This window comes from Pyrgilauda ruficollis, unplaced genomic scaffold, assembly GCF_017590135.1.
Source record: "Pyrgilauda ruficollis isolate IOZ18807 unplaced genomic scaffold, ASM1759013v1 scaffold294, whole genome shotgun sequence".
NCBI classification, from domain to species: domain Eukaryota; kingdom Metazoa; phylum Chordata; class Aves; order Passeriformes; family Passeridae; genus Pyrgilauda; species Pyrgilauda ruficollis.
Window position 1 is genome coordinate 206814 of NW_024524311.1, and position 24417 is coordinate 231230.

At 47.3% G+C, this 24417-nt stretch overlaps 1 protein-coding gene across 1 annotated transcript in view; it reads right to left on the reverse strand.

The window, feature by feature from the left end:
- ITSN1 (intersectin 1) overlaps nucleotides 1–24417 on the reverse strand; it is a 97288-nt gene that overhangs the window by 4384 nt on the left and 68487 nt on the right. The window contains exons 19-26 of the mRNA XM_041472625.1: nucleotides 23583–23788; nucleotides 22679–22761; nucleotides 20882–20971; nucleotides 11966–12157; nucleotides 4818–4930; nucleotides 3836–3942; nucleotides 2729–2912; nucleotides 1000–1167 (exon numbers count right to left, since the gene is read on the reverse strand). Of these exons, the coding sequence (XP_041328559.1) occupies nucleotides 1000–1167; nucleotides 2729–2912; nucleotides 3836–3942; nucleotides 4818–4930; nucleotides 11966–12157; nucleotides 20882–20971; nucleotides 22679–22761; nucleotides 23583–23788 (1143 nt within the window). The remainder of the gene's footprint in view (nucleotides 1–999; nucleotides 1168–2728; nucleotides 2913–3835; nucleotides 3943–4817; nucleotides 4931–11965; nucleotides 12158–20881; nucleotides 20972–22678; nucleotides 22762–23582; nucleotides 23789–24417) is intronic.

Consider the following 24417-nt stretch of genomic DNA (forward strand, 5'->3'; position numbering starts at 1 on the left):
AGTTAGAGCTGCTCACCATTGGCACAATCCCAGACTCAGCCAGGGCTTGTTAGGGATCAGCAGAGTCTTGTCCTTACCTAAAGTGCCATTTTCAGGTTTATTTTCACCAGGGTTTGGCACAGCTCTCCCCACCCAGGGCAGCTGGCTTTGGAGGGCTCCTTTGGCAGGCTGGAAACCCTTGGACAGAAAACAGGGAGAGGCTGGGCTGTTCCCTGCCATGGCTGGGGCTGCTGCTGGTGATGGTGCAGCGAGCACCACGGGCTCTGTCAGGGTGTGGAGCTGCTGTTCTGGGCAGGCACCACCTACAGCAGATACAAGCAGCCACTTTCCTGCTGGCAGACAGCTGGATGTGCTGACAGTGTCACACCCATCCTTCTCCCAGAACAGTCAGCTTTCCTCAGGTGAAATGCCATTTTTCTACTTCATGAACCAACCAGTGCTCGTTATTTTTTTACCTTCTAGAATGGTGCATACTTTGAAAATCAAGTTGTGATCTGTCTGCCTCTGTTACCTCCACCAACAACAGGAAGGCCATCAGAATATCTTCCCTCCTTTTGCAGGACACACAAACACAATATTTCTAGAAACTTATCACGTAACCATAAAAAATAACATGGTGTGGGAGGCAGGGATTCTCTCTGTAAAGTCTCCAGAGACTCGATCAGTATTCTTGAGTTTTCAAATGTATACAAAGCTTTATTACAGAAAATATTTCTAAATATTTATTTTTTAAAGCAGTCCATCGTGGTCAGGTGCAGCTTTGGAGTGGGATACAGCATCCCCGTAACGCCTGCACCACAAAGAACCGGAGAACTGGGAAGTGTTGGTTGCAAATGGCAGCGCTGAACCGGGACTGCTCCGGAGCCAGGCGCCCAAGCAGGGCTCAGCCACACGAGCAGCAGCCAGGACGTGCAGGAGGCCAGCTGGGGACAGGGCCAGGGGAGGGGGCGGCTGCTGCCGTGTCCCCGTCCCCGTGGCCGGCGTGGCGGCCCCGGTTACCTCGGAGAGGCCCTCGCACTGCACGTGGGCCTGGATCCACTCCAGCCTGTCCGAGTTCTCCTTCTCCCGCACGCCCTCGTTCACCTGCGAGCACAGCTCCTCCGCCTTCTCCAGGGCGTGCTTCAGGTGGCTGTGGTCAGGGTGGTTCTCGGGGGTGTTCTCTATTATCTGCACACAACAAAGGCAGCATCAGCTCGGCTGCACTCGCTCTGTCAGCCCCACGCTTCCATTCCAGGCCTTCACTGCCAGCAGAGCCGGCCCCACGTTTATTTTCCTCCTTGACAGGCATGAGAAATGGGAGACAAACACTATTTGGGAACAGCTGGACTGCAGGCCTGCCTGCACAGCCTTTGCACCAGGACATGCTGGCTCCTTTGACAGAAGCACACACATTGCAGCCAAATACAGAAATGCGGCCACGACTGCTGAAGGAATCCCTAAATGCCAACATCCAATTCATAGTTCCCTGTGAAAGCCTTGGGCCATGTTCCATGGTGTTATTTGGGATGGGAAGTGTTAAGCAACAAGTGGGAGTTAGGAAAGGGCTGTAAATCCCCCAGCACCATCAGCACAGGGGGAACCTGCAGCAATCCAGGCTCAGCCTGTGGGGAGGGAATGGCACTGAGGGGAAAGGCAAATATGAGCACAAGGTCGTCTTATTGCTCCTGTTATCTGAATTTTAAATTTTCTCTCAGCAATTGCTGCCTTCTGGTTCTTGGGGTACAAGCTTCATCTCTGTTTCAAATGGAAATATCAAATAATTTTGCCAAAGCCCAAGGAGTGATCCCATTTTCTATACTGGAATCAAGTATTAAAGGACATCCCACATTCCCCAGCACATCAGAAACCTCACAGTGACAAATCCTGACACAAATAAGGAAACAACCCTGTAATTAAGGTGCAAGCAAAGCAGCACCAAACCCATCACGTGTGCGAAGGAACGTACATTTTTAATTATTAGTGGGTATCTGGTTACCCGTTGCATAGGCTTTAGTAGAAAACTTGATAGTGGCATTCCTTTACAGCGAGGATCCATTGCTAACCTCTGAAACATTAGAGAGGTAAAATCTGGTTAGTCAGGTGGTTTAAACCCCGAGAAATGAGCTCCTCCAAGAAAGGAAAAGGGAAGGCAATAAATGAGCACCAATCCTCAGCTAAATCTGCTCTGACATCTCAACATCAGTAGGAGAACTCCTGGTGGATTTACAGCACTTCTTCACCTGCCTTGTCTGGACAAGAATCCCAGAATCACCAGGGCTGGAGGAGCCCTCCAGGATCACCCAGTGCCACCAGCATCACCCCAAGCCCTGTCCCCAAAGGCCATCCAGACTCCTCTGGGACACTCCCACAGACAGTGACTCCAAACCTCCTTGGGCAGCCCCTGCCAAGGCCTGACCACTCTGTGAAGGAAAAAAATGTTTCTAATTTCTGATCTGAGCCTCCCCGATGCAATTTGAGGCAATTTCCTCTTGTTCTGTCCCTTAGAACATGGCAGCAGAGCCCGACCCCCCTCACTACCTCCCCTGTCAGGGAGTTGTGCAGAGCTACAAGGTCTCCAGCCCCTTCCCAGCTCTGTTCCCTGCTCTGGATGTGCTCCAGCCCCTCCAGGTCCTTTTTCAAGCGAGTGGCCCAGAAGTGGACACAGCCCTCGAGGTGGGGCCTCCTTCGCTCAGCAGATCAGCCAGGTGAGAAGATGCTCAGAATTCCCAGGGGCTGCTGCTTCTCCTACCTTGACAAACTCCTTGAACTCGGGCACTTCGTCCGTTTTCTGCTGGATGAGGGCGGCCCCGTTGAGCTGGCAGCTGCAGAAGCGGATGTAGGGCTGCATGTGGGGCAGCTGCGCTGTCAGGATGTCCCCGATCATCTTCACCGGCATCTTCTCCCCGGACATCTTCTTCCTCACCCGCAGGGCCCTGAGCAGCAGCAGGGCACGGGGTTGGACAAAGAGCCACTCCTCAGTCACGGAACAAAGGGCTGGGTTCTTATTCATTATGGACACCCAGAGAACCATAAACACACCAGCCACAAGATTTACTGCAGGGATGTAATAAACCACCAGGCTGCACCCTCAGCCAGTCCCCTTCCCTCTCCTGCTCATCCAGATGCTGCCTGATTTAATGCAATGCCAGCTCACAGGTGAGAGGAAGAGGAGGGTAATTTCCTTTTCTATTGGCTTAGAAAGAGAGTTACTGGTGTGTGAGTGAGGCAGGGAAAAGCCCATCACTTTTTCGTTTGGTTTCCTAAGGAAAGGTTCATTGTCACTTGTCCTGTCACCACCACAACTTTTCAACCTGTGGGCCATTTTCAAATACATTTTACAAAAAAAAAAGGGAGATATTACAAAGCTCTAAAATCCCTGTAGGTTCAGTGAAAACTAGCAGCTGAGTAGGGAAAGAAAATAACTTTATTAATGCTTTTGCTTATCAAGGTGCAGGTTTAACTGTGCCCTCACTCAGCTTCCCTGGCTGTGATTTGGGGCAGCAGCACCCAGAGCTTTGGAGAGGGGTCCTCTGGGCACAAACCCTTTGGAACCAGGCAGGGAAAGTCCTGCCCTGTGGGAAGCCTTGGCAAGCCCTGCTCTTCAGGGGAGAGGAGGATTTGCCTTCTCCAGCACTGGAACCAAGTGAGTGCAAATGGCAGGGAACTGCTGGGTTCTTCTCAACAGCTCACAGCAAACACTGCCCCCAGTTTGCTTTTTCCCCAAGGAGAAACACGTGGCCCCTCTGGTTAGGATTTGTGTAAGTGGCAAATGTTTTCATGCAGATAAAAGGAGAAGCAGGGGGAAAGACCCAGGGTTTTGTTTTTGTGAAGTATGGGGGGAAAAAAACCAACTTACTTCAGTAGTTTTATATTGCACATAATCAGCTCCTTCCAGTTCACAAAAATCATGGCAACTTCTTTTTCTGTGACCAGCTCAGACTCCATCAGTGGTTTCTGGAAGATCTGGGGAGTGAGAAGAGGCCAATTCGAGTGCACAGGGTAAGTACAGACAGACCCAGCACACTCTGTGTCCCTGACATCCGTGGTGTTCCCTGGGATGGCTGGGACTAAGGAGACCCTCAGGTACGAGGGGCTTTAACAGGGAATACTCTGAATTTGTAGGGGTGCTGGGGTTCATTCTGATCTGGATAATCTGTTTGAAACCTGGGAATTTTAGCAGAGCTCTCCTGCAAAAGATCCCAGCATTCCTTTGATAATGCAACTGAAAATAGGTTTTACTTTGGACTCTTCTATGGAAGACCTGATTTCTCTGAGAGTCCCAAGTTTGCATATCTTGAACTCTTCTTCAAAAAAGGACTTTCCTTCTCTGTCAAAAGAATTGTCCATAGTTGGCTGTACTAAATCCTTCTTTCCCTACCTCTAAAGCCAGTCCCAGGAAGTGATAACTGAGCCCCACTGTGAGCACAGGGAATGTGCTTCATTCCAGAACATTTGTTTAGGCTTCACAACTTGTACATGAGAATTAACACTGAGAGTCAGGAGCAAAAGGGCTTTGCTATAATGGCACTTCAAAGATCAGCATTTTGGTGATGGTAGCAAAGGGGATTGCCACAGTTTGCACCCACCCACAGCTGTATCTCTATCTGTATCAGCACAGATAAAGCAGGACTGTCCAGACATCCCCAAGGCAGGCAGGCCAGCAGTGCAATGCAGGATCTCTGCACAGTGCAGCACTGCCTTGGCCAGGGAGGAGGCCCCGAGGCTGCCGAGCTGCCCCTCCTCTGTCACCCACTGCCCTCCTCTGTCACCCACTGCCTGACCTCTGTCACCCACTGCCCTCCTCTGTCACCCACTGCCCGACCTCTGTCACCCACTACCAGCTGCAGGTCGGTGACGTAGTTCTCCTCGGTGACGATGAGCTCGTGGATGTAGCCCTGCCTCTTCCTCTCCGTGGGGGTCAGCATGTCCAGCAGGTGCAGGTCTGCACACCCTGCAAGACACAAGAGCAGCTCCTTCAGGGGGCTGTGCACGGGGACTCAGCCCTGGGGAGCAGAGCTGCTGCCTGCTCCTCTCTCTCACTGCTCTTCATGTGCCACAGCCCTGGCAAGGCTGCATCTCTCAGTGACTCCAAACATTCCATTTTTATTTATTAAAACCAAGGCCATCTCTGGGTGTGAACTTTTCCCTGGTGGCCAGGCCTTAAAGTCTCCCTCACCTCTGCCTGCCCATTCCCAGCCTCTCCCTGGAGGCCCCCGACCCCTTGGGTTGTGTCACTCCAATCCCACATGCATGGCTGGCAGTGAAAAAGGGGGAAAGGACTCCACGTAAGGAAAACACAGAGATATCCCAGAGGGAATGAGGGAGGAGCTGCAGTGACCCAGTGCTCGAGGGGCACTTTGGAATGATCCCCTCAGCTGATGGATGCTCGATATTCCAGGTTCACCTTGACCCCTCTGCTCACAGAAATCCTGCTCAAGAAGGGCCTGCAGGGCCTCTTCACTTCACACTTCATTAAAAACTGCTCCCAATGTTTGAAGGGCCCGAGGCAGGCAATGCAAAGGTCACTGGAGATCCTCACTGATGTCTGGGCTGAGCCAAGGGCTGGGTTTTGTTCTCCTTTCTGTTTAAAAGCACAGGAGAAGGTGGGCACTGAGAGCTCCTCTTCCATCAGTTCTGTCCTTTCCTTGCTGCAAACCTCCCTGGCAAGGATCCCCTCAGATGGGAGGATTTTTATATCAGTTCCACAATCTTGAATTTTCTTTTCTACTCTGAATCAGATAAAACATTTAATTCCATTCTTTCTTCTGTAGGCCATTATTTTTCAGCTGAGCTTAATTAAGTTCTTCCAAGACTGAAACACAGAATTTTTTCTTCCAGTTTTTGCTACTTTTCTGCATAAATACAATGCATTTCAAAAAGCAAAGTTGATTTCAAACAGGTAGAAAATGTTTGGCTCTAAAAATGATCTATTCAATTATTTTCACACAACCAAAATTCTCCAGTTGAATTTTTTCCCTCACCCCTCAAATTCAGTATATTCCCCATGGAAACAAACTTTCCTTAAGGAAACATCAGGCCCCAGGTAACTCTTTCAGTTCTTTGCATATAAAATTAATACTCAGGGAATATTTCCTGCATTTTTAGCTTCCTGAATGGAGCTCAGACAATGCCACTGAGAAGGCCCAGGTGTATCACCAATATTTCCATGGAAAACCAGCAACATCTGCTTTAACTGATCTGTGCTCCTGAGAGGGGAATGATGGATTTGACTTAAAAATAAAATAAAACTAAAAAAAAAGAAAAACCAACCAAAAAACCCCCAAAATCCAAACCCAAACAAAACCAAATGGAACAAACCCAGCAGAGGAGACACAGACACAGACAGCCAGGCTGTTTCCTGTCTGACTCTGAGGCTGGGAGCTGGGATCAGGTGGGAAGCACAGTGACACCAACAAGGCTCCCTTGAGACACAGGATGCCACAGCCCCTTACAAAGTGCAATTGAAACTTGGCATAAAAAGCAGATGTGGAGAAACATCATCTTTGTGCCAAGACAATGAATTTTGGCCCCTTGCAAAAGCCAGAAGTTTGATGTCTCTTGAATAAATGCCTGATTTCAGAGCAGCTTCTTTGGTCCCAAGTAAAGCACAGGCCTAAGGAACAGCCCCAGTTCTCCCAGTGCTTCATTAGAAGAGAACCAAGTGTTTAATTACTTTGCCTTGGAGAAGTTCTTGTTCAAAGATGTTCAAAATCCTTGAAGGTGATTTCCAAGCAGCAAGCCCTTGGAGGGAGCACTGACATTTTGAATAATGAACCATTTAGTGGCTCCCTTGGCAGCCAGCTGGGCTGTGAACAACAACAAACACTCTGCTTTTGGGTGTGAAGTGTTTGGGGGAAAAAAACAAACCCAGATCTGAGCAGAACATCCCAAAGAGACTTTCCTGGTAGGAGATTTCTTTGTGAGGTGCAAAAGTACAGAGATTTTTCTTGTCTTTGTATTAGGAAGTGAAGAAGAACTGGATTCCTTTCCAGGTGGGAATGTCTGGCTCCTTCTTCATGGATGCCAAAGAACTTTGGTGAACTGGATTCCACAGATCACAGAATCAGGGAATGGTTTGGGTTTGGACCTCAAAGCCCACCCAGTGCCACCCCTGCCATGGCAGGGACACCTTCCCCTGTGCCAGGCTGCTCCAGCCCCAGTGTCCAGCCTGGCCTTGGGCACTGCCAGGGATCCAGGGCAGCCCCAGCTGCTCTGGGCAATTCTTTGCTTCAATGCAGTAAAGCCAGGGAAGGATGGGGAGATGACAATAACTAACTTGGTTTGTTCTCAGGAGGATGAATCCATGAATTCTGCCATTCTGGCTGGACTTGGAGGACCAACAGACAAATGCTGGAACTGCAAATCTGTGCCTTGATCTCCCAGCAGCACAGTCCCTGCAGATTAATGGGCTCCAGAAATGCAAAAAATCACTTCAAATCCTTTGTACAGAGTAAAGATGTTGACTCTTCCTTACTAAGTCAGCCCTGAAGATCTGGGTCTCCCAAGACAAACACTGAGCCTAAAACAAGATGCTGCTTTTTGGGAAGGGAGGTTCTGCTGTGGAAATCACTGATCCACATCCACAGCCACAGCTGCTCATTCCTTCTCACGTGGGGAGGTTTTCCAAGCAGTGCCACTGCCACATTTCCCTGTAAGCCTCGTGCTGGCCCAGGCTGTAGTGACAAGGTCACAGGAGACAGCAATCTGTCCTGTCACAGGGGACCAGGAGCAGGCAAAAGTGATGTCACAGTTTTCCTCCAAATCCTTAAGGAGAAGGGAACAGCACACCAGGAGAGCACCCCTTCACTCAGGTAAATTATTCACAGATCCCAAATCCCCGGGGCTGGCACAGCCGCTTTGCTCATTGAAGTCCCCAGGTGGGCAGTGAAGTCTTGCTGGAAACCATTTTCATTTGAACTGCTCCAGGCCCATGTCCTGAAACCCAAAGGTCACCTCAGCACCGTGTTCAGCTGAGGAGCCCTTTGTTCCCCTGCCCTCTGTGCCCTTCTACTCATGCAGTAACATTTGAGCTACATTGGTCCTGAATCTACTGAAGTTGTCCAAAATAAAGTTAAAAGAAGTAATTTGTCATCTGAATTTACTGCACAGAAGTTGCTATTTAACAAGTGAAATAGCTGGAGTCAATAACCAAAAAGAACTAAATGTGCTTTAAAACCAGAGAACAAAACCAGAATTTCAGTGATTTTGCTTATGGGAATAAAATGTGCTCAGTGAGCTCATGGGGACAGAAGTGAAGCCACTAAAGCTCCAAAAGAATTGAGGTTTAAATAAAACTGATCCTGAATAGAAAGGAAATGTTCTTGATAAACCCACATTTCAGACTTAGAGATGACTTGGACAGATTTCAAGTGTTGAAAAGAACAAATTCTCTAAAAGAACATCCATGGGAATTCTTTGTCAGCAGTTGAATACAGAAGAAATTCCCACAAACAGTAAAAACAGTGAAGAATAAAATCCAGCAGCACTGGCAGCCTCTGGAATTCCAGTCTCCTCTCCATCCCTCAAGTGACAATTCCTGTGCAAGGGGAGAAGGCACCTGGCACAGGGAAGTGAAGACAAAGAACCAATTCCCAGAATGCCAAAGAACCAATTCCCAGGATGATTTGGCTGGGAAGGGATTTTAAGGATCAGCCAGTGCCACCCTGCCATGGCAGGGACACCTTCCCCTGTGCCAGGCTGCTCCAGCCCCAGTGTCCAGCCTGGCCTTGGGCACTGCCAGGGATCCAGGGGCAGCCACAGCTGCTCTGGGCAGTCACTGTCACACTCCCTTTCTCATACAGATATATTTATATATTTATATATATTGTTATCCGTAAAGACAACTAAAGCAGACACTGCAATGCCTCATTCCCTGCAGCTCAGGGAGAATCCCTGATGAGGAGGAAGAGGATGAAACCCTCCCTGCTGAGCTAGCAGAGCACCCTTAGGGACTCAGGGAGGAAATGAACATTTCAGGGATTTCAACATCTGTCACTTAAGCCCCAAGGGAGCATCTGTGTCTGGGACTCTGTACATGGGATTTATTTTGCTCTTCTGCCTGAGGAGTCCTGGCACCAGCAGTGCCTCGTGTGTGTTCAGCTGGGACAGCAGCAGGAATTTGCCCATGGAAAGGGTGCTCAGGCCTTGGCAGGGGCTGCCCAGGGAGCTTTGCAGTGCCCATCCCTGCAGGTGTCCCCTGGGGGTGGCACTGAGTGCTCTGGGCTGGGGACAAGGTGGCCATGGGGCACAGCTGGCACTGCCTGGGCATTTGGGATTCCCTGTGAGCCACAGAGGGAATCCCAAACTGCTCCTCCCAGGAACTGCAAAGCTGCCCCAGGAGTTTCCAGTGACCCTGGAAGGCTCCAGCCCCAGCCCTGAAGACACAGGGAGGTCCTGCACCCTCAGGGCACTGCAGGAGCTTCGTTTTCCTCTCACTCCATGGAAAGAGGAAGAAAAGAGCAGCACCTGAATCCCCTACAGCTGAAGCACTGCAAATATCTCACTACAGATTCCATCTGTAGTTCTGGCCTGAGGTCACAGGACCCACAGTGTCCCCAAGGGCCAGAGCTTTCAGCCGAGTCAGTTTTTCAACCCAGCAGCTCAGGATGGGCTAAGAGGGAGAGGCTCTCGTTCAAATGTGAGTTAATGCACAAAATACTGACACACTGGAGTCAAAGCTGGCTCCATCCCCTCAGACAGCACTGAAAATCACAAGTGGGATGTGCTGTTCCATTTCTGCAGTTGTCAGCAATGGCCATGATGGACAAGAATTATTTTATGGTAGAAATGAAAGATGTATTACTATTTAAATACTGTCCTAAAAAGAAGGAAAATCTGTCCAGTTGTGCATATTTTGAGACTTGAGATTCTGGCATAAAACACATCCCAAAACCAGGTAAACCCATGGCAAAGAAAGAAAGAATATTTGTCTATCAAAACAGTATCAAAATGCACTGATTGGTACCACACAGAAACCCTGGGCAGGGAATCAGAGAATCCCAGAACATCCTGAGCTGGAAGGGACTCACCAGGAGTCCAAGGACACGCCAGCAAATCCCCCCCTGAGCCAGAGGGGCAAACGATGGATGTGAGCAATGATGAATCTGAGCAATTAAGAGTGAGACCACGTTCCAAGAGCCAGGCAGGTGTCCCTGAGAGGGGCACAGGGCTCCGGGCTGGGCTGTGCCAAACCCTCGGGGCGAGCTCGGCGTGACCCAGCAACGAGACAACAAACACTGTCGGCCTCTTTTGTACGAAGGATTTAATTCTCTATACATGGAACTAATTGGAAAGGCTGGATTACAGTTGTTAAAGCTGCAGGTTTTTATATATTTATATAATTTACATTCATAGTGATGAAATACTGAAGTGCAACTGAGTAAGGAGCTTCGCTTGTCCTTTGCACCGCAGGACGGGTCGGGAGCGGGGAGCTGGGAGTGCTACAGGCTGCCAGCAGGAGCTCGGGGACAGTGGGACACAGAACCAGGACGTAACCCCGTGGTAAATCATTAGTAGCAGGGCTCTGTCGTGCTGAGGCGTTGGGAGAGGGCACTGCCAGCACTTCCAGCAAGAGCCGGGCGCTAACGGAGACGGGCACGGCTGCGGCACGGCCACAGCTCCACTGACAGCTCCAGCTCAATTCATTGTATAAACTCCACAGTCTAGTTTAAAAAAATGTAAACATTGGAAATGAATTGCAGGGAGATAGTTCTATACATTCGTTCTTGTCAGGAAAACGACTCGTTCAGAAGTGGTGCTCCACAGAAAGCACAGCCGAGCAGCCCGAGCGCCGTCCCTGCGCGAATTTGGGAATTTGGGAATTCTGGCAGCCCCAGCAGGGAACGTGGCACCCATTTCTGACCCGGGAATGTGACACCAGGGACAGACACAAAGCAGGCTGCTTGCTCACTGTTTGCAGCTACAAGTAATGTGCAAAATCAAATGAACAGAGCTGGGTCAAACACGGCTCCAGGTTTGCCTCTGGCACGGGAGGAGGGCGGTGCCCTCCCCACAGTGGGTTACACTCAACAACAACACCTGTTACAAACAGTACAGAAACTACAACAAAATACCTGGAACTGGGCACATTTAACTTCCTTAAACTGATTTTAACTCCTTCTGTTCTTTTGTAATTAAAAAAAAAAAAAAAGAAAAAAAAAAGAAAATTAAAAGAATAAAAAAAAAGACACATTGACAACACTGGACAAGTGAACAATAAAAAAGAAAGATACATAAAGTCTCCAATTCATGGACATTTGGAACAATTTTAATAGCACATGCAGCATTCCTTGATAGTGGGTCTTTTTGCACAAACAAAATTGCAATGAAGAAATTAAATTTATACTTTTCCTTTAAAAGGCTAGAATATATCTTTAAAAAATAATTTTTAAAACTACCAAAAGCACCTGTGCAAAGGTGGAAAAATTAGTTTGGTAACTCTGAAAGCCACAAAAGGACCCACTATCCTCTGATTTTTATTTTTTTTTTTGTGTGTGTGTTTTTGTTTTGTTTTTTTTTTGTTTTGAATCAGTTTAATTTTGTCGGTAATTAACTCAACCATTGCGATTCCATGCAACTAAATGTCAAATGAGGTAAAACTGCTGTGCAGTGTGTTCTTGACTCAGAAGGCAGTAGATGATCATGCTGGAAGCCACATGATCAAGGCTGCATCTCCCATCATCCCTCTGGGCACTGCTATGGGATAGTGGGTCTCTTTGAGGACTTTCAAGCCTGAGTGGGGGATGGACAACATATGATTCCTAGAAAAAGGAGGAAAACAACACATAAGCAAAACAAAACAATGAGCAAATTCAAGCTAGGGAAACGAGGCATGGCATGGAGCAAAAAATGATGGGAGGGGAGGGAACGTGCCGGGGGATGGGAACGAAACCAACCAAACACAGTGGGGGGACAGAAGGTCTTCAAAGAGCCCGGGGGCGCGGGGACAGCGGCAGCGCCGCACGTGGGACACGCCAGGGACACTCACACTGCTGGCTCGGGTCCGTGTCCGTGGTCAGCTTCACGTAGTTGGACGGGAAGAGCCCCACGTGGCCGTTGACCTCCCCCTTCCACCAGTCGGGGTCCTCCCTGTTGAGCACGGTGATGATCTGGCCCTTGTTGAAGGCCAGCTCGTCGTCGTTCTGCGCGCTGTAGTCGTACATGCCGATCACCTGGCACACTGTGGGGGACAGGGGTCACCTGGGGGCTGCAGCCACCCCCCCGGAGCGTCCCTGAGCCACCCTGCCCTGCCCAGAGCCCCAAAATCCCAGCCTGGGCATCCCTGGCAGCGCTGGCCAAAGGCTCCTGGAGCTCTGGCAGCCTCGGGGCCGTGCCCATTCCCTGGGCAGCCTGGGCAGTGCCAGCAGCCTCTGGGGAAGAGCCTTTCCCTGCTCTGCAGCCTGGCCTGCCCACATGCAGAGGTCACCTCTGGACGTTGCCCATGGCTCAGGACAGCTCCACAGAAATCCAGGGGAGCACCCCCAGCTCCCTCAGGGCTTCCTCTCAGGGTTGGTGTTCCAGCCCCTCTCCAGCCTGGCTGTCCCCTCTGGATGTGTTTGAGCACTCAGGACCCTGCAGTGACCAGAGCCCATCCTGGGGCTCAGCTCAGCCCCCCCAAACTGACTCCAGGGGTTTAAAAATCCCAAAGTGTTTCATGGAATCCCAGCAAGGCTTGGGTTGGAAGGGACCTCAAAGCCCATCCAGTGCCACCCCTGCCATGGCAGGGACACCTTCCCCTGCCTCAGGGTGCTCCTACCTGGCTTGGAACTGCTCAGTGGACAGGAAAATCTGGGACACATTGGAACTTCCACTATTGGAAGCTGCATATTCCAAAAGAAAGCCAATGGTGATGCCTTTGTTGTCCCAGTGAGGTTTTCAGAACAAAAAAAATCTTGGAAAATACAAGAGAAAATGAACAGAGCTGGATAAAAGCATCCCAGGCCATGCAGGCTGCTCTGCTGGCACCCAGCACTGGCTCCAGCAGGGATTTTCCATCCCCTTGCAGTGGAACTCATCCAGTCTCAGAATGCAGCTGGTTCTGCTCACTTCTGCCAAAGCAGCTCCCTGAGTTCTCTGAAGCAGCAGGACTGTTTACTTAAATAAATAATCCCCTCTATTTCTCTGCTGTTTTCTCTTTGCCAGGGTTTCTGGTTTTCCCACCAGACATCAGACTTGCATTAATGAGCCTTGCTGGCAGGTTCTCTCCAGTGGATTAATCCTAAAATTTGCTTTTATTTTCATCCTTGTACCAAGCCAGCAACTTATTTCAATTTGCCAAACAGCTTTTCCTTTTTCTTTTTTTTTAATTACAGTTTAATTAAGATTTTGATGTTCTGAAAAAAGTGCTAAAATTTTATTCTATAAAATTTAGCATGTGGGGAAAGTCCCAGATTGTCAAAGCTGAAATAATTTCAAAAATACATTAAAAAATCTCATCCTCTTTCCTTGTAAAAGGTTGTGTCTCAATGCTGAGCTGCCATTCCAAACCTGAATTCCATGAGGCTTTGGAGAGGCATTTGCTGCATCTTTGTAACAACCACCAGAGGGGCCAGTCAGCAGCAGTCCCACCAACACAGCACCATGAGTCCCTTCCAGCCCAGCCAGGCTGTGATTCTGAGGAAATGTTCCTGTTCTGTGGCTCCTGTGTCCCTTCCCAAACCTGCAGTGCAGAGGAAAGGTCCCTCCCCAGGGGGGTTTGTCCCACATCACCTCAGAGCAGGGGGCTCTGCAGGACAGGAGCCTCAGGTGCCAGCCCTGGATCCTCCTGAGCCTCTGCAGCTCCTGCTGCAGCCAGGGCAGGGCAGGGTGGGGATGGAGACACCTCCCAGAGCTCCTGTCCCACAGTCAGGGATGGGGATGGAGACACATCCCAGAGCTCCTGTTCCACAGTCAGGGCTGGGCTGGGCTGGTTTGGGGGAATGGAGGAACACCCCAGAGCTCAGAGCCCCTGTCCCACAGTCAGGGATGGGATGGGATGGACTGGGATGGTTTGGGGGATTCAGGAACACCCCAGAGCCCCTGTCCCACAGTCAGAGCAGGGCAGGGCAGGGTTATGGGATGGGCTGGTTTGGGGGATGCAGGAACATCCCAGAGCTCAGAGCCCCTGTCCCACAGTCAGGGATGGATGGGATGAGATGGGATGGGATGGGATGGGATGAGGATGGGGAGGGGATAGGATGGTTTGGGAGATGCAGAAACACCCCAGAGCTCAGAGCCCCTGTCCCACAGTCAGGGCAGGGCAGGGATGGGATGGGATAGGTTATGGGATGGGCAGGGATGGTTTGGGGGATGCAGGAACACCCCAGAGCTCCTGTCCCACAGCCAGGGCAGGGTAGGGGTGGGGATGGGAAAAACCCCAAAGGAATCCTGGGAGAGGATTTTTACACAGAAGATGAAAAAAAGATCACCAGGAAAGGGAAAAAGGGCAGGTACAAAGAGTTAAAAATAACTGAATTAGTCTGAGATCTGCACTGCACAAATAAACCAATGGCATTGTTCCACCTCAAATTCCCTGCTAAAAACCCCAAAGCAAGCAGAGCTCCCTTCAGGAGGACCAAATTGCCAAGTTCTGCTCTCAAAAACACCTGGGAGGGCCCAAAGCAGCCCTGAGCCCCTCCTTGCTGAGCTCCTGCTCCCTCCTGCCCCCAGCCTGCCCCAAAGCCAGGCATGGCAGGTGTGGGTGCTCCTGAAATGTGCTTTATGTGTTTTATATGGTTTATGTGTTTTATCTGTTTTATGTGTTTTACTGGCACCTGCTGCTCTGCAGAACGTTGCCAGATTTATTTCTCATCGACACATTCAGCATCCTGAACTCCTAAAAAACATTTTTCTTTTTAAGTGGGATTTTACTAGGAAAAAAAAAAGGAACTAACTTGGAGCTCTCCTTCCCACCAACCACCTGGATTCTTCTTTCTGATGAGAATCAACTGGCCAGGAGCAAGAGTCAGCTGTTCTGGGCCTGTTGCTGTGTAAGAGGCAATAACTTGGGCAATTTCTGTTGAAGCAGAGGAGGAAAGAAAAGGTTAATTTGAAAAAATCTGAGCACATTTTATCCAACATTAATTCTGCTATAAGACTCTGTTGTTATTCCTTCCCATAAAATTGTTATGGATTTATGTATTTTCATGAATACATGTGGTAATTGTAAAATACATGAGAGGTTCAGAGCACCACAGGAATAAATAAGTAATAAAGCAGAGGTGCAGCAGCTCTGTGGTAGGAGATCAAAGACATTTGAAATACAGAATAATAATGATAATGATAATAACAATAATAATAGGAAGTGTACAGCTCTTAAAACCCAGTGTTTTCAGTAAATAGACCTCTGCACTGAGCTCCCTGAGGAGAGCAGAACATCAATGACAAAATAATGAAGTTGCACCAAGAGGTGCACATTAAGGCTGGCACAGAATTTCTCAGCAGCTGGTCCCAAAGGAGTGTTTTCCAAAGCAGCAAAGAGGATTTCCCTGGAAATCTCTGCTCCCTCCCAGAACAGAGGCTTTGTGTGGTCCCCTCCAGCACGAGGGGACAAGAGCAGCTGGGAGCTGACAGTTCCAGGGAATTACCCCAAGCTGGGCTGGAGTTTCCTCTGGCCCACAGTGCTTGTGGAACAACTCTGGTCCCCACAGGGGTAACCCAGGGCTGCACCCAAGGAGCTGCAGGAATTGTGGTGTTCCCCCAAAGGCTCCATGTGCAGGGTGAGGGGAGCAGTTCAACACTCCCAAAGTGGGGCTGGTGCTGCTGGAGCTTCCTGAGGGAGCCAGGAGAGGCACTCAGCCCTCAGGGATTCATTCCAAGGGCAGCTGGGGCAGAGGAACCCAAAACCCTGGGAGGTTGGGAACTCAGGGAGGCTTTGGTGCAGGGAAGGTACAAAGAGAGTCGAAGCCAACATGGAAATGATCAAATGATTGATGTGAGATTTAGAAGGGAAGGAGCAGTAGGAACATTAAAAAGGATCAGAGAAGAACTGAGAGACAGATGAGCAGCGTGAGGAGGATGAGGAGCAGCCCAAGGGCACTGCAGGAGCTCAGCAGGAGGGCAGGGACAGGGAGCAGGCAGGTGATGGGAAGGCCTGGAGTGACAAAGATGCTTTAAACCTGGATCTGGGGTTAGCACACACAGTCAAGGAGTCATGGAATGGTTTGGGCTGGAAGGACATTAAATCCCACCCAGTGCCACCCTGCCATGGCAGGGACACCTTCCCCTGTGCCAGGCTGCTCCAGCCCCAGTGTCCAGCCTGGCCTTGGGCACTGCCAGGGATCCAGGGGCAGCCCCAGCTGCTCTGGGAATTCCATCCCAGCCCCTGCCCACCCTGCCAGGGAACAATTCCTCATTGCCCAGATCCCATCCAGCCCTGCCCTTCCAGCAGCAGAGCCATGCTCCCAGCCCATCTCCTCCCTGGCTTTGCCCTCACCCAGCATTGACTCTGCTCCTGGTTTTTCTCTGTTTAAACCTCCCACTCTCCTGCCAGCACCTGCTGCATTTAATGAGAAATTCCTCCTCCTGTCTTCTGCTGCCACAGCTGAGAAACCTGGAGAGGAGCTGGGGACAAGGGGGAATGGCTCCCACTGCTCTGCTGAGCAATCCAGCAGGAAGTTCTCATCCACTTCTGAGCAAGCAGATTTTCATTCTCTAGCTACATGTTATTTAGTGATTGACACACTAGAATGATTAGAGGATGAATTATTTTATTACATTTACATTATTTATTAACTGCATTTATTCCAGTTATTTTGTAATGGTTTTCATCAGTGCAAACCACTCCAAGATGACCAAGAGCAAACACTATTTTCATGGAAAAGGTTTTGTTGCCATTGAATTGGACACTTAAGAACAGAGAGAAGGTGGTGTCACAGTATTTGACTCACCAGGTTTCTTCCCTAAGCTTCCTGTTTTCCCAGCTGCTCCTGGAGCCTTGAAATGGAGAACAAGAGGCAAATTTAGCACTCAGGTTTCTTTCTCCAGTACATGAAAATGTTTAACAAAGCTTCACTCAACAAGCATGTGAGTCAAAACCAGGAAATTCTGTTCTTACAGAAATCCTTAATATTTTAGATGGCAATAAACATCTGGGAATAAATACCAAGCATGAAGTGATGGTTTGTTAAAGCACAAGTGCAGACTTTTATTCCCTTTCATGGGCTGCAAATCCCAAAGGAGATCCCATTTACAATCCCAAAGGAGATCCCATTTGTAATCCCAAAGGAGATCCCATTTGCAATCTCAAAGGAGATCCCATTTGTAATCCCAAAGGAGATCCCATTTGTAATCCCAAAGGAGATCCCATTTGCAATCCCAAAGGAGATCCCATTTACAATCCCAAAGGAGATCTCATTTGTAATCCCAAAGGAGATCCCATTTACAATCTCAAAGGAGATCCCTTTTGTAATTCCAAAGGAGATCCCATTTGTAATCCCAAAGGAGATCCCATTTACAATCCCAAAGGAGATCCCATTTGTAATCCCAAAGGAGATCCCATTTGTAATTCCAAAGGAGATCCCATTTGTAATCCCAAAGGAGATCCCATTTGTAATTCCAAAGGAGATCCCATTTACAATCCCAAAGGAGATCCCATTTGCAATCCCAAACAAGATCCCATCTGTAATTGCAGATCCATGTATCTACAGAATGGGAATTCTGTGGAGGTGAGCTGAAACAACAACAGAATTTTTCATCCCTGCACATTGCTGGATTGCAAATCTTCCTGAGCAACTCCGTGCACCCAGACAGGGTAGGTGAGGGATGAACATCAGCATCCAAGGGATTGGGAAGCAAAGCCTTTGAACAGCCACAAGAAATCCAGCAAAACCTGACATCAGTCCAGCTCCTGCCCTAACTAATTCCTGCAGTTTCCTCCCAGGCCACTGACAGTTTTATGTCCTGCAGTAAGGAGCTCTGAGGTGGATAACAGCAACTTAAATCTAAACTGGACTGTGGCCAGGAATGTTGAAGTCCTCTTGCCTTCAACACTTCCACCTCCCTCAACTTCACCTTCAGGATCCTCCTCACAAACTTGGAGCCAACATCAAACCACCTGAAGGCTTGCACAGAATCCTAATTCCTGTGTGGAAAAGAACAGTTTCCTCCTCCACATTCTCCCTGTCAACTGATATTTTGAAAACCTGGGGATTCTGGCAGGAATTAAACTGAGGAGTAAGTGAAGAACAGCTCGGTGCTGAGAGAAAAGGGCCCCTCAAACCCCTGTGTTGGCTGTGGTCACCTATAAAATGGATTTGAGGGTACATCTTCAGCTTGCCTTGACGTGTCACAGCTCCTTCCCTGTCACACATCATTGCAGTTACACCCCACAGGAGCAGCTGATCTTCCCTGCTCCCAGGAGAGCCCCCAGGGGATCAGGGCAAAGCCCAGAGCAGCTCTGGGGACAGGGGGAGATGGTCCTGACAGCCCCACAGAGGGGGATGAACCAGGGTGATGCCAGGAGCTCCTCCTGCTCTGGGAAGTGTTTCTGGCAGAGGAACCCTCTGCCCTCCTCAGCAGAGAACAAGTGCCTGGACCCTCAGAGAGCCCCTGCTCCCAACTCCTTGGTGAGCTGCTGGGTGAGAGGCACATGGACAGACCAAACAGGCTGGGACCTTGCCTTTGCTGGGAAACAGAGAGGTGGTGTTAAAATAGAAACCTCAGAAGCACCTTGACCACACAGAGGCTGAATTGTCTTTGAGGATTCTCTGAATCCTCAGTGCAAAAGCAGCAGGAACACATGGAAAAGTCCTACAGCACTTCAAGAAATAACTAAATTCATCAATGACACATTTAGGATGGTTCCCATTCCTGGCCCACTCAGGAGAGGGAGAGGCATTTCCCATTCCTGCTGCTGAGAGAAAACACAGCAGTGAGGACAGAGCCTGTTCTGCTCCCCTGCACAGCTGGGACACTCCCTCAGCACCTGAGGGCACTTTGTGACAAGGGATGAAGTCTCCTGAGCCAGCAGGGCACAACCTGCTCTGTCAATTTAATAATCCCCAGCAAGGACTTGCCAATTGTGCTGTACAGCAGGACCCTTCAAATCCCAACTTGACCCACTCAGGGATTATTTTCTGAAGCCCTGTGCAAAGTTTTATAGTCAGATGTCTTGAAATTGTTGTGGAATTCTCACCAGTGTCCAGAATAAAACCCTGTATCCATCCCTCCCCCTAAGGAACAGGCTCAGAATGGGCCATTGTTCCTCTGAAGAACAAAGACTTTCCCACTTTTTTAATAAACTGAAGCTTGAAGGAACAGAGAATGGTTTGTTTTAGCACCTTGAGGTGAATGGGCACAGAAGAACAAATTTAAAAATTCTTCTGCTGTAGAAACCATTGAGATTTTGAGTCATTTCTAGAAACTCTGCCCTTGCTGCTGAAAGATCACCCCTGCTTTTCTTTGGTTCTGTCAATAGTGCAGAACACATGAAATTATTCCTCTTTTCAGAACATTTTCCAGCCCAGGCAGCTGTCCAAGCACAGCAGCACATCTGAGTGTGAGAGAGTGAGATTTCAGAGAGCCAGGACTCTGAAATCCTCTGCAAAAACTGGCTCTGGGAGCAGGCTGGAGAGCAAAACCCAGTTCCCCACTTGGAGGCAGATCCAGGAGGCACAGGAACCCTGGCATGGAAACACCATCCCAGAGCAGGGGTTCCACCAGCTCTGTGCTTTTTCCTCCCTCTCTCATCCAGATTGGAGCTGAAGGTGGGATTTTCACCTTGGTGCAGGCTGAGGGGCCAGAAACCCCAGAGTGAGCTCTCTGACAGAAGGGGGTCAGAACTGAACAGCTGAGCTCTGCTCAGGGCTTTGCCAACAGTGCCCCAGCCCCACCTCTCCAAGGACTAAACATCACTAACCACAAGGGTTCTAGTGCTGGCCCAGAGGATGTTGTTGGGATTTCCTGACACTGCAGAAATTTCCCCTTGAAAGGTTTCCCGCAGCTGAGATTTCACTGCAGCTTTTATCCTCTGGCTTTTCCAGCAGCAGGAATGGATTTGAGGAGTGATTCTGCTCAGGCTCTGTGCTGCAGTCTCTCACTGAGTTCTTGTGCATTACCATCCAGATCCCCAGAATCCACTGATTTGTATTCATTTATCTTTAACCCCCCATTATTCCAGAGATATAAACCAGAATCCTTCTCATCAAGAGATCAGTCATGCACTTAACTCTGAATCTAAACTAATTCCTACTGGGAGATAAATTATCCTCTCAAACCATACAAATGAGAAAACATCTATCTCTGTTTAAAATGCCTAAAAAGAAAGCAAAAAAATCCCCCAAAAAACTAAACAAAAAAACCCCAAACAAAACAACAACAAAAAACAAAAAGAACCCAAAAACCCAAAAAAAAACCCCAACCAAGAAACTGTGTTCTATGGAATTATTTCAAGATAAAAAGAGATGAAACAGAACCTCTATTATTCAGTCAAAATCTGACAAATAAATACAGCAGTTAGCAAAGTTTTGGTGCAAAATTTGTTCCTGATTGCAAGAAATGATAGGGAAAAATGTAATAGACTGAAATATTACTGTGTAGATTTTTTTTTTTTTAATAATGGCAGTAAGATACAGCTCAGGCATTAAAAACTTACCAGGGCAATAAAACAATCATGGCTGCTCTGATCAGTGTTTAAAAATCTGCGAAGTGCACTGGTGATGTAGGCATTATTGTCATGGATGATCCCCCAAGTTATTTATAATATTAAGTTATAAAATGCAACTATAGCTGTTATTGCAATTGTTTTTCCTTTCCAGTCCCAGTCAATAAATCTGCAACACATTTTTATTTCCCCTACCACGCCCTGCCCTGCAGCTACCACTACAACCCCAAAGAAAACATTTCTCTACCTCAGAATCTTTGAGTCTCACATAATTAGATGGGAAAACTCCTGATTTATCACCCAGCGTTCCCGTCCACCAGTCACCATCTTTCTTTGTCACCAGGATCAGGTCACCTTGTTGGAAAGTGAGGTCTCCCTGCTCCGAGCTCTCGTAGGTGTACATGGCAATGTACTCTGAAAAGGGAACACAGCACATGGAAAACTCCTGAGAACCCCCCAGGGATCCCCTGCCAAACCTCAGCCACAGCAGGGCCAGGCAGAAGGCAAATTTTTATTTATTCTTCATAGAAACATCAATATTTAACGAATAAAATTGGATCTATTAGAACTGAATAGGATCTATCAAGAGGTTGCCTCAAAAATAATTTGCCATTTTAATTTTATGAATGCATATGTACATATATAGATTTTATGTATTTTATGTACATTTTAATAATTTAAATGTACATAAATCATTCATTTAGATATTAAACATGTTTCCCAGTGGTTTCTGGTTTGTGCTGATGAGTGGGATTTTCAGAATTTGGGATGCAAAGTGCACACACCTTAAAAATCACCTTCTGCACATGAGCTTTTCTGCAGCCCTCTGAACAGAAGATGTTACATCCCTGCTTTATTGCCTCTCAGAACCACAGCTTTTTTGAAGTATTTCAACAAAGGTTGTGTTCCTTTTTAATAAAAACACAGCACCTGAGATATCCCACCTGGGACAGGAAAGGTGATCCTTAATAAAGTCCCTTCCAACCCAAACCAGTAATTATTCTATGGAATAATTACTGAGCAGAGCAGCTGTACTTGAAATAACAGATTATCTCCCTTTTCTCTGCTGCTCCCTCCTTTTAGTTTCTGTGGTGCTCAGGCCAGACACAAATGAAATGTGCATGTCCCTAAAACTGTACCTGGGATTGCAGTTCCACACACAAATGTTCACCTGTAACCTACATTTAGATTAATTGATCTCCTCTGCTTGTGATTTAATTAACCCACAGCTGCCTCTGCACTGCAGGGTCATGATGAAGAGTTAAGGCAGCTCAGGAGGGGACATTTCCCTCCAGCTGAAGGGTGACACCATGGACACATGGACAGATTTGCTTATTTGACCCTCTATGAAAACCCATTCTAGATCAGAAAATGTTACCAAAATAATGACAAAAAAATAGAAATATTGGAAAAAATATAAACTACAAAATATATTGGACATTTCCCTCCAGCTGAAGGGTGACAACAGCCAGCAAATCCCCTTTTAAAACCCTTCAGAAAAATATCTGTGACCTCTGAGTCTGTGCCCCAGGCTCCACCTTTGAAATGGAGCTGACCAGAAGGGTCCCAGAATTCCCTGAGTGACTGTCACTGCCTTCACTGAGAGCTCCAAGGAAACACTGGGAATGAGCTCTGGGGGAAATGAAAATATTTACCAATTCCTGACACCATGGACACATGGACAGATTTGCTTATTTGACCCTCTATGAAAACCCATTCTAGATCAGAAAATGTTACCAAAATAATGACAAAAAAATAGAAATATTGGAAAAAATATAAACTACAAAATATATTTTCATATCTTTAGCAGCTTGTGCTTTTTCCAATATTTCTACTGGATACTTTCATATCTTTAGCAGCTTGTACTTTTCCCAATATTTCTATTGGATATTTTCACATCTTTTGTAGTTGGTACTTTTTTCAATCTTTCTATTGGATATTTCCATATCTTTGGTGATATGTGAAATTATTCCTTCTCTATACACAACATATATAAACTGTTACTCTAATGATAATAATTCTAAATTATTCCAGAGGCAAACTGATTAGCCCTTGGATTTTAGCACCATTTAAAGAGCACAATCTCCTGGCTGTGGCAAAAAGCAGAGTAAGAGGACTCACCTTCCCCTGACACTGCTGCCTTGGCTGCTGGGGATGCTACTCTTTTCAGACTAGCAGGACTTTCTGAGGAACCAGAATCCATGCTTTAGAAGAAAATAATGGTTATTTAAGAAATTCAATCTCTTCAGAAAAATTATTATTATTATTCTATTTCAAATCTAAAATCCACGTGCACCCCCAAGCAACTCCCTGGGCTTTAAAAGAAGAGACAGTAAAGGTGCAAAATAAAGCTTTGAATCCAGTGGTCTGCCATGGTCACATTTAAACAACTGCCTTAAATACAGAATTTTCTGCATCTCCTCTTTTTCCTCAGGAAAAAAAATGATCTAAAATCATTCTAATTTGCATTCCTAATGCTAATGTTGCCTTCACATTACAAAAAATGAGATTTTAAATGTTTAATCCTCCAAGAATAATGAGAAGTGATTTAGATTTGAGGAATACCTTTTAATTTTGGGCAGAGAGGAGCTGTGACTTACACAGCTGTACTTCAGAAAGTCCAATACACTCATTTTTTCAGTTGCAAGTCACATAAAATTAAGAAGGTTAATTAATCCTTTGTTGGTGAGGCAAGACCAGTGGATAACTGAGGTCAGTTTTCTTATTCTTATTTTCTTATTATTCTTGTTTTCTTATTCTTATGGAGGTCAGCTTTCTTATTTCTTAAATTCTTATTTTCTTATTATTAAAATTATTTCTTAATTTGCTTAGCTTATTATTATTTCTTAATTTCTCAATTAAGAAATTGAAAATTTCTTAAATTTTCAGGATTGGAAGTCAAAACCCTCCAGATAAAAACAAGAACCCTTTTACAGGGTAGACCTCTAAAATTCAAGCGTGCAGCTCTTCCAATTTCCTTCTAGCCCAGCACAGAAGTGAAGGACAGGAAAAGCAAACAAAATACCTCGTGGACTTCCTAATGGGGCCTGAGATGAGCTTGACATAGGATTTGGGGAACCAGCCCTTCTGGCCCTGCACCTCCCCAAACCACCACATGTCCTGCTGCTCCAGCACGGTGATCACGTCGTTCTTGTTGAAGTTCAGGTGGTTGTCTTTCTTTGCTCTCCAGGGATACAGAGCCTGTGCCTGAAGCCCCTCCACTTTTTCACCCTTCAGAAAGAAAAACAGGAGTCAGTCGTGCTCCACCTTCAGCAAGAAAGCTGCTTAAGGAATTCTATCCTCAGGCTGCTTAGACAGCAACAAATCTCTCAACTAAAGCTTCAGTTAAACTTGCAAAGGAATTCCAGAAATAGTTACAGTCCTCCAGCATTTCTGTCTGTTGACACATCATCAATGCAATGCAAGATTAAACTAATTACTCTTATTTAAGACACGTGTAATAAACCCTTGTGAAGCTGCTTTGGCAGGACTTCTAGGCCATTTTATGGGAAATAATGCTTTGCTGCACATTATTCATGGCACACACAATTTCTTTTTTGCTCTGAGTTAGATATTCAGCACTTCCCAGAACACATGAGCACCCAAGAACAGTTTGTTGTTCCACTGAGGAGAAGGAAGTGCCTGAAGAGAGGGACAGAATACAGCTGGGAAGCTTTGCCATTGCAATTCCACTCAACCCACTTGGGAGTGCAGGTTGTCATGGGAGTGAAGAAAGCCCCAAGGAAGTGACCCAACCCTGCACCACCAAAATCTAAAAAAGTCATCCCAGACCAGCAAACCAGCAACTGCTTGGTGTTAAATCCTGCCCCAGATGTTGCTATCCATAGAATGGCCTGGGT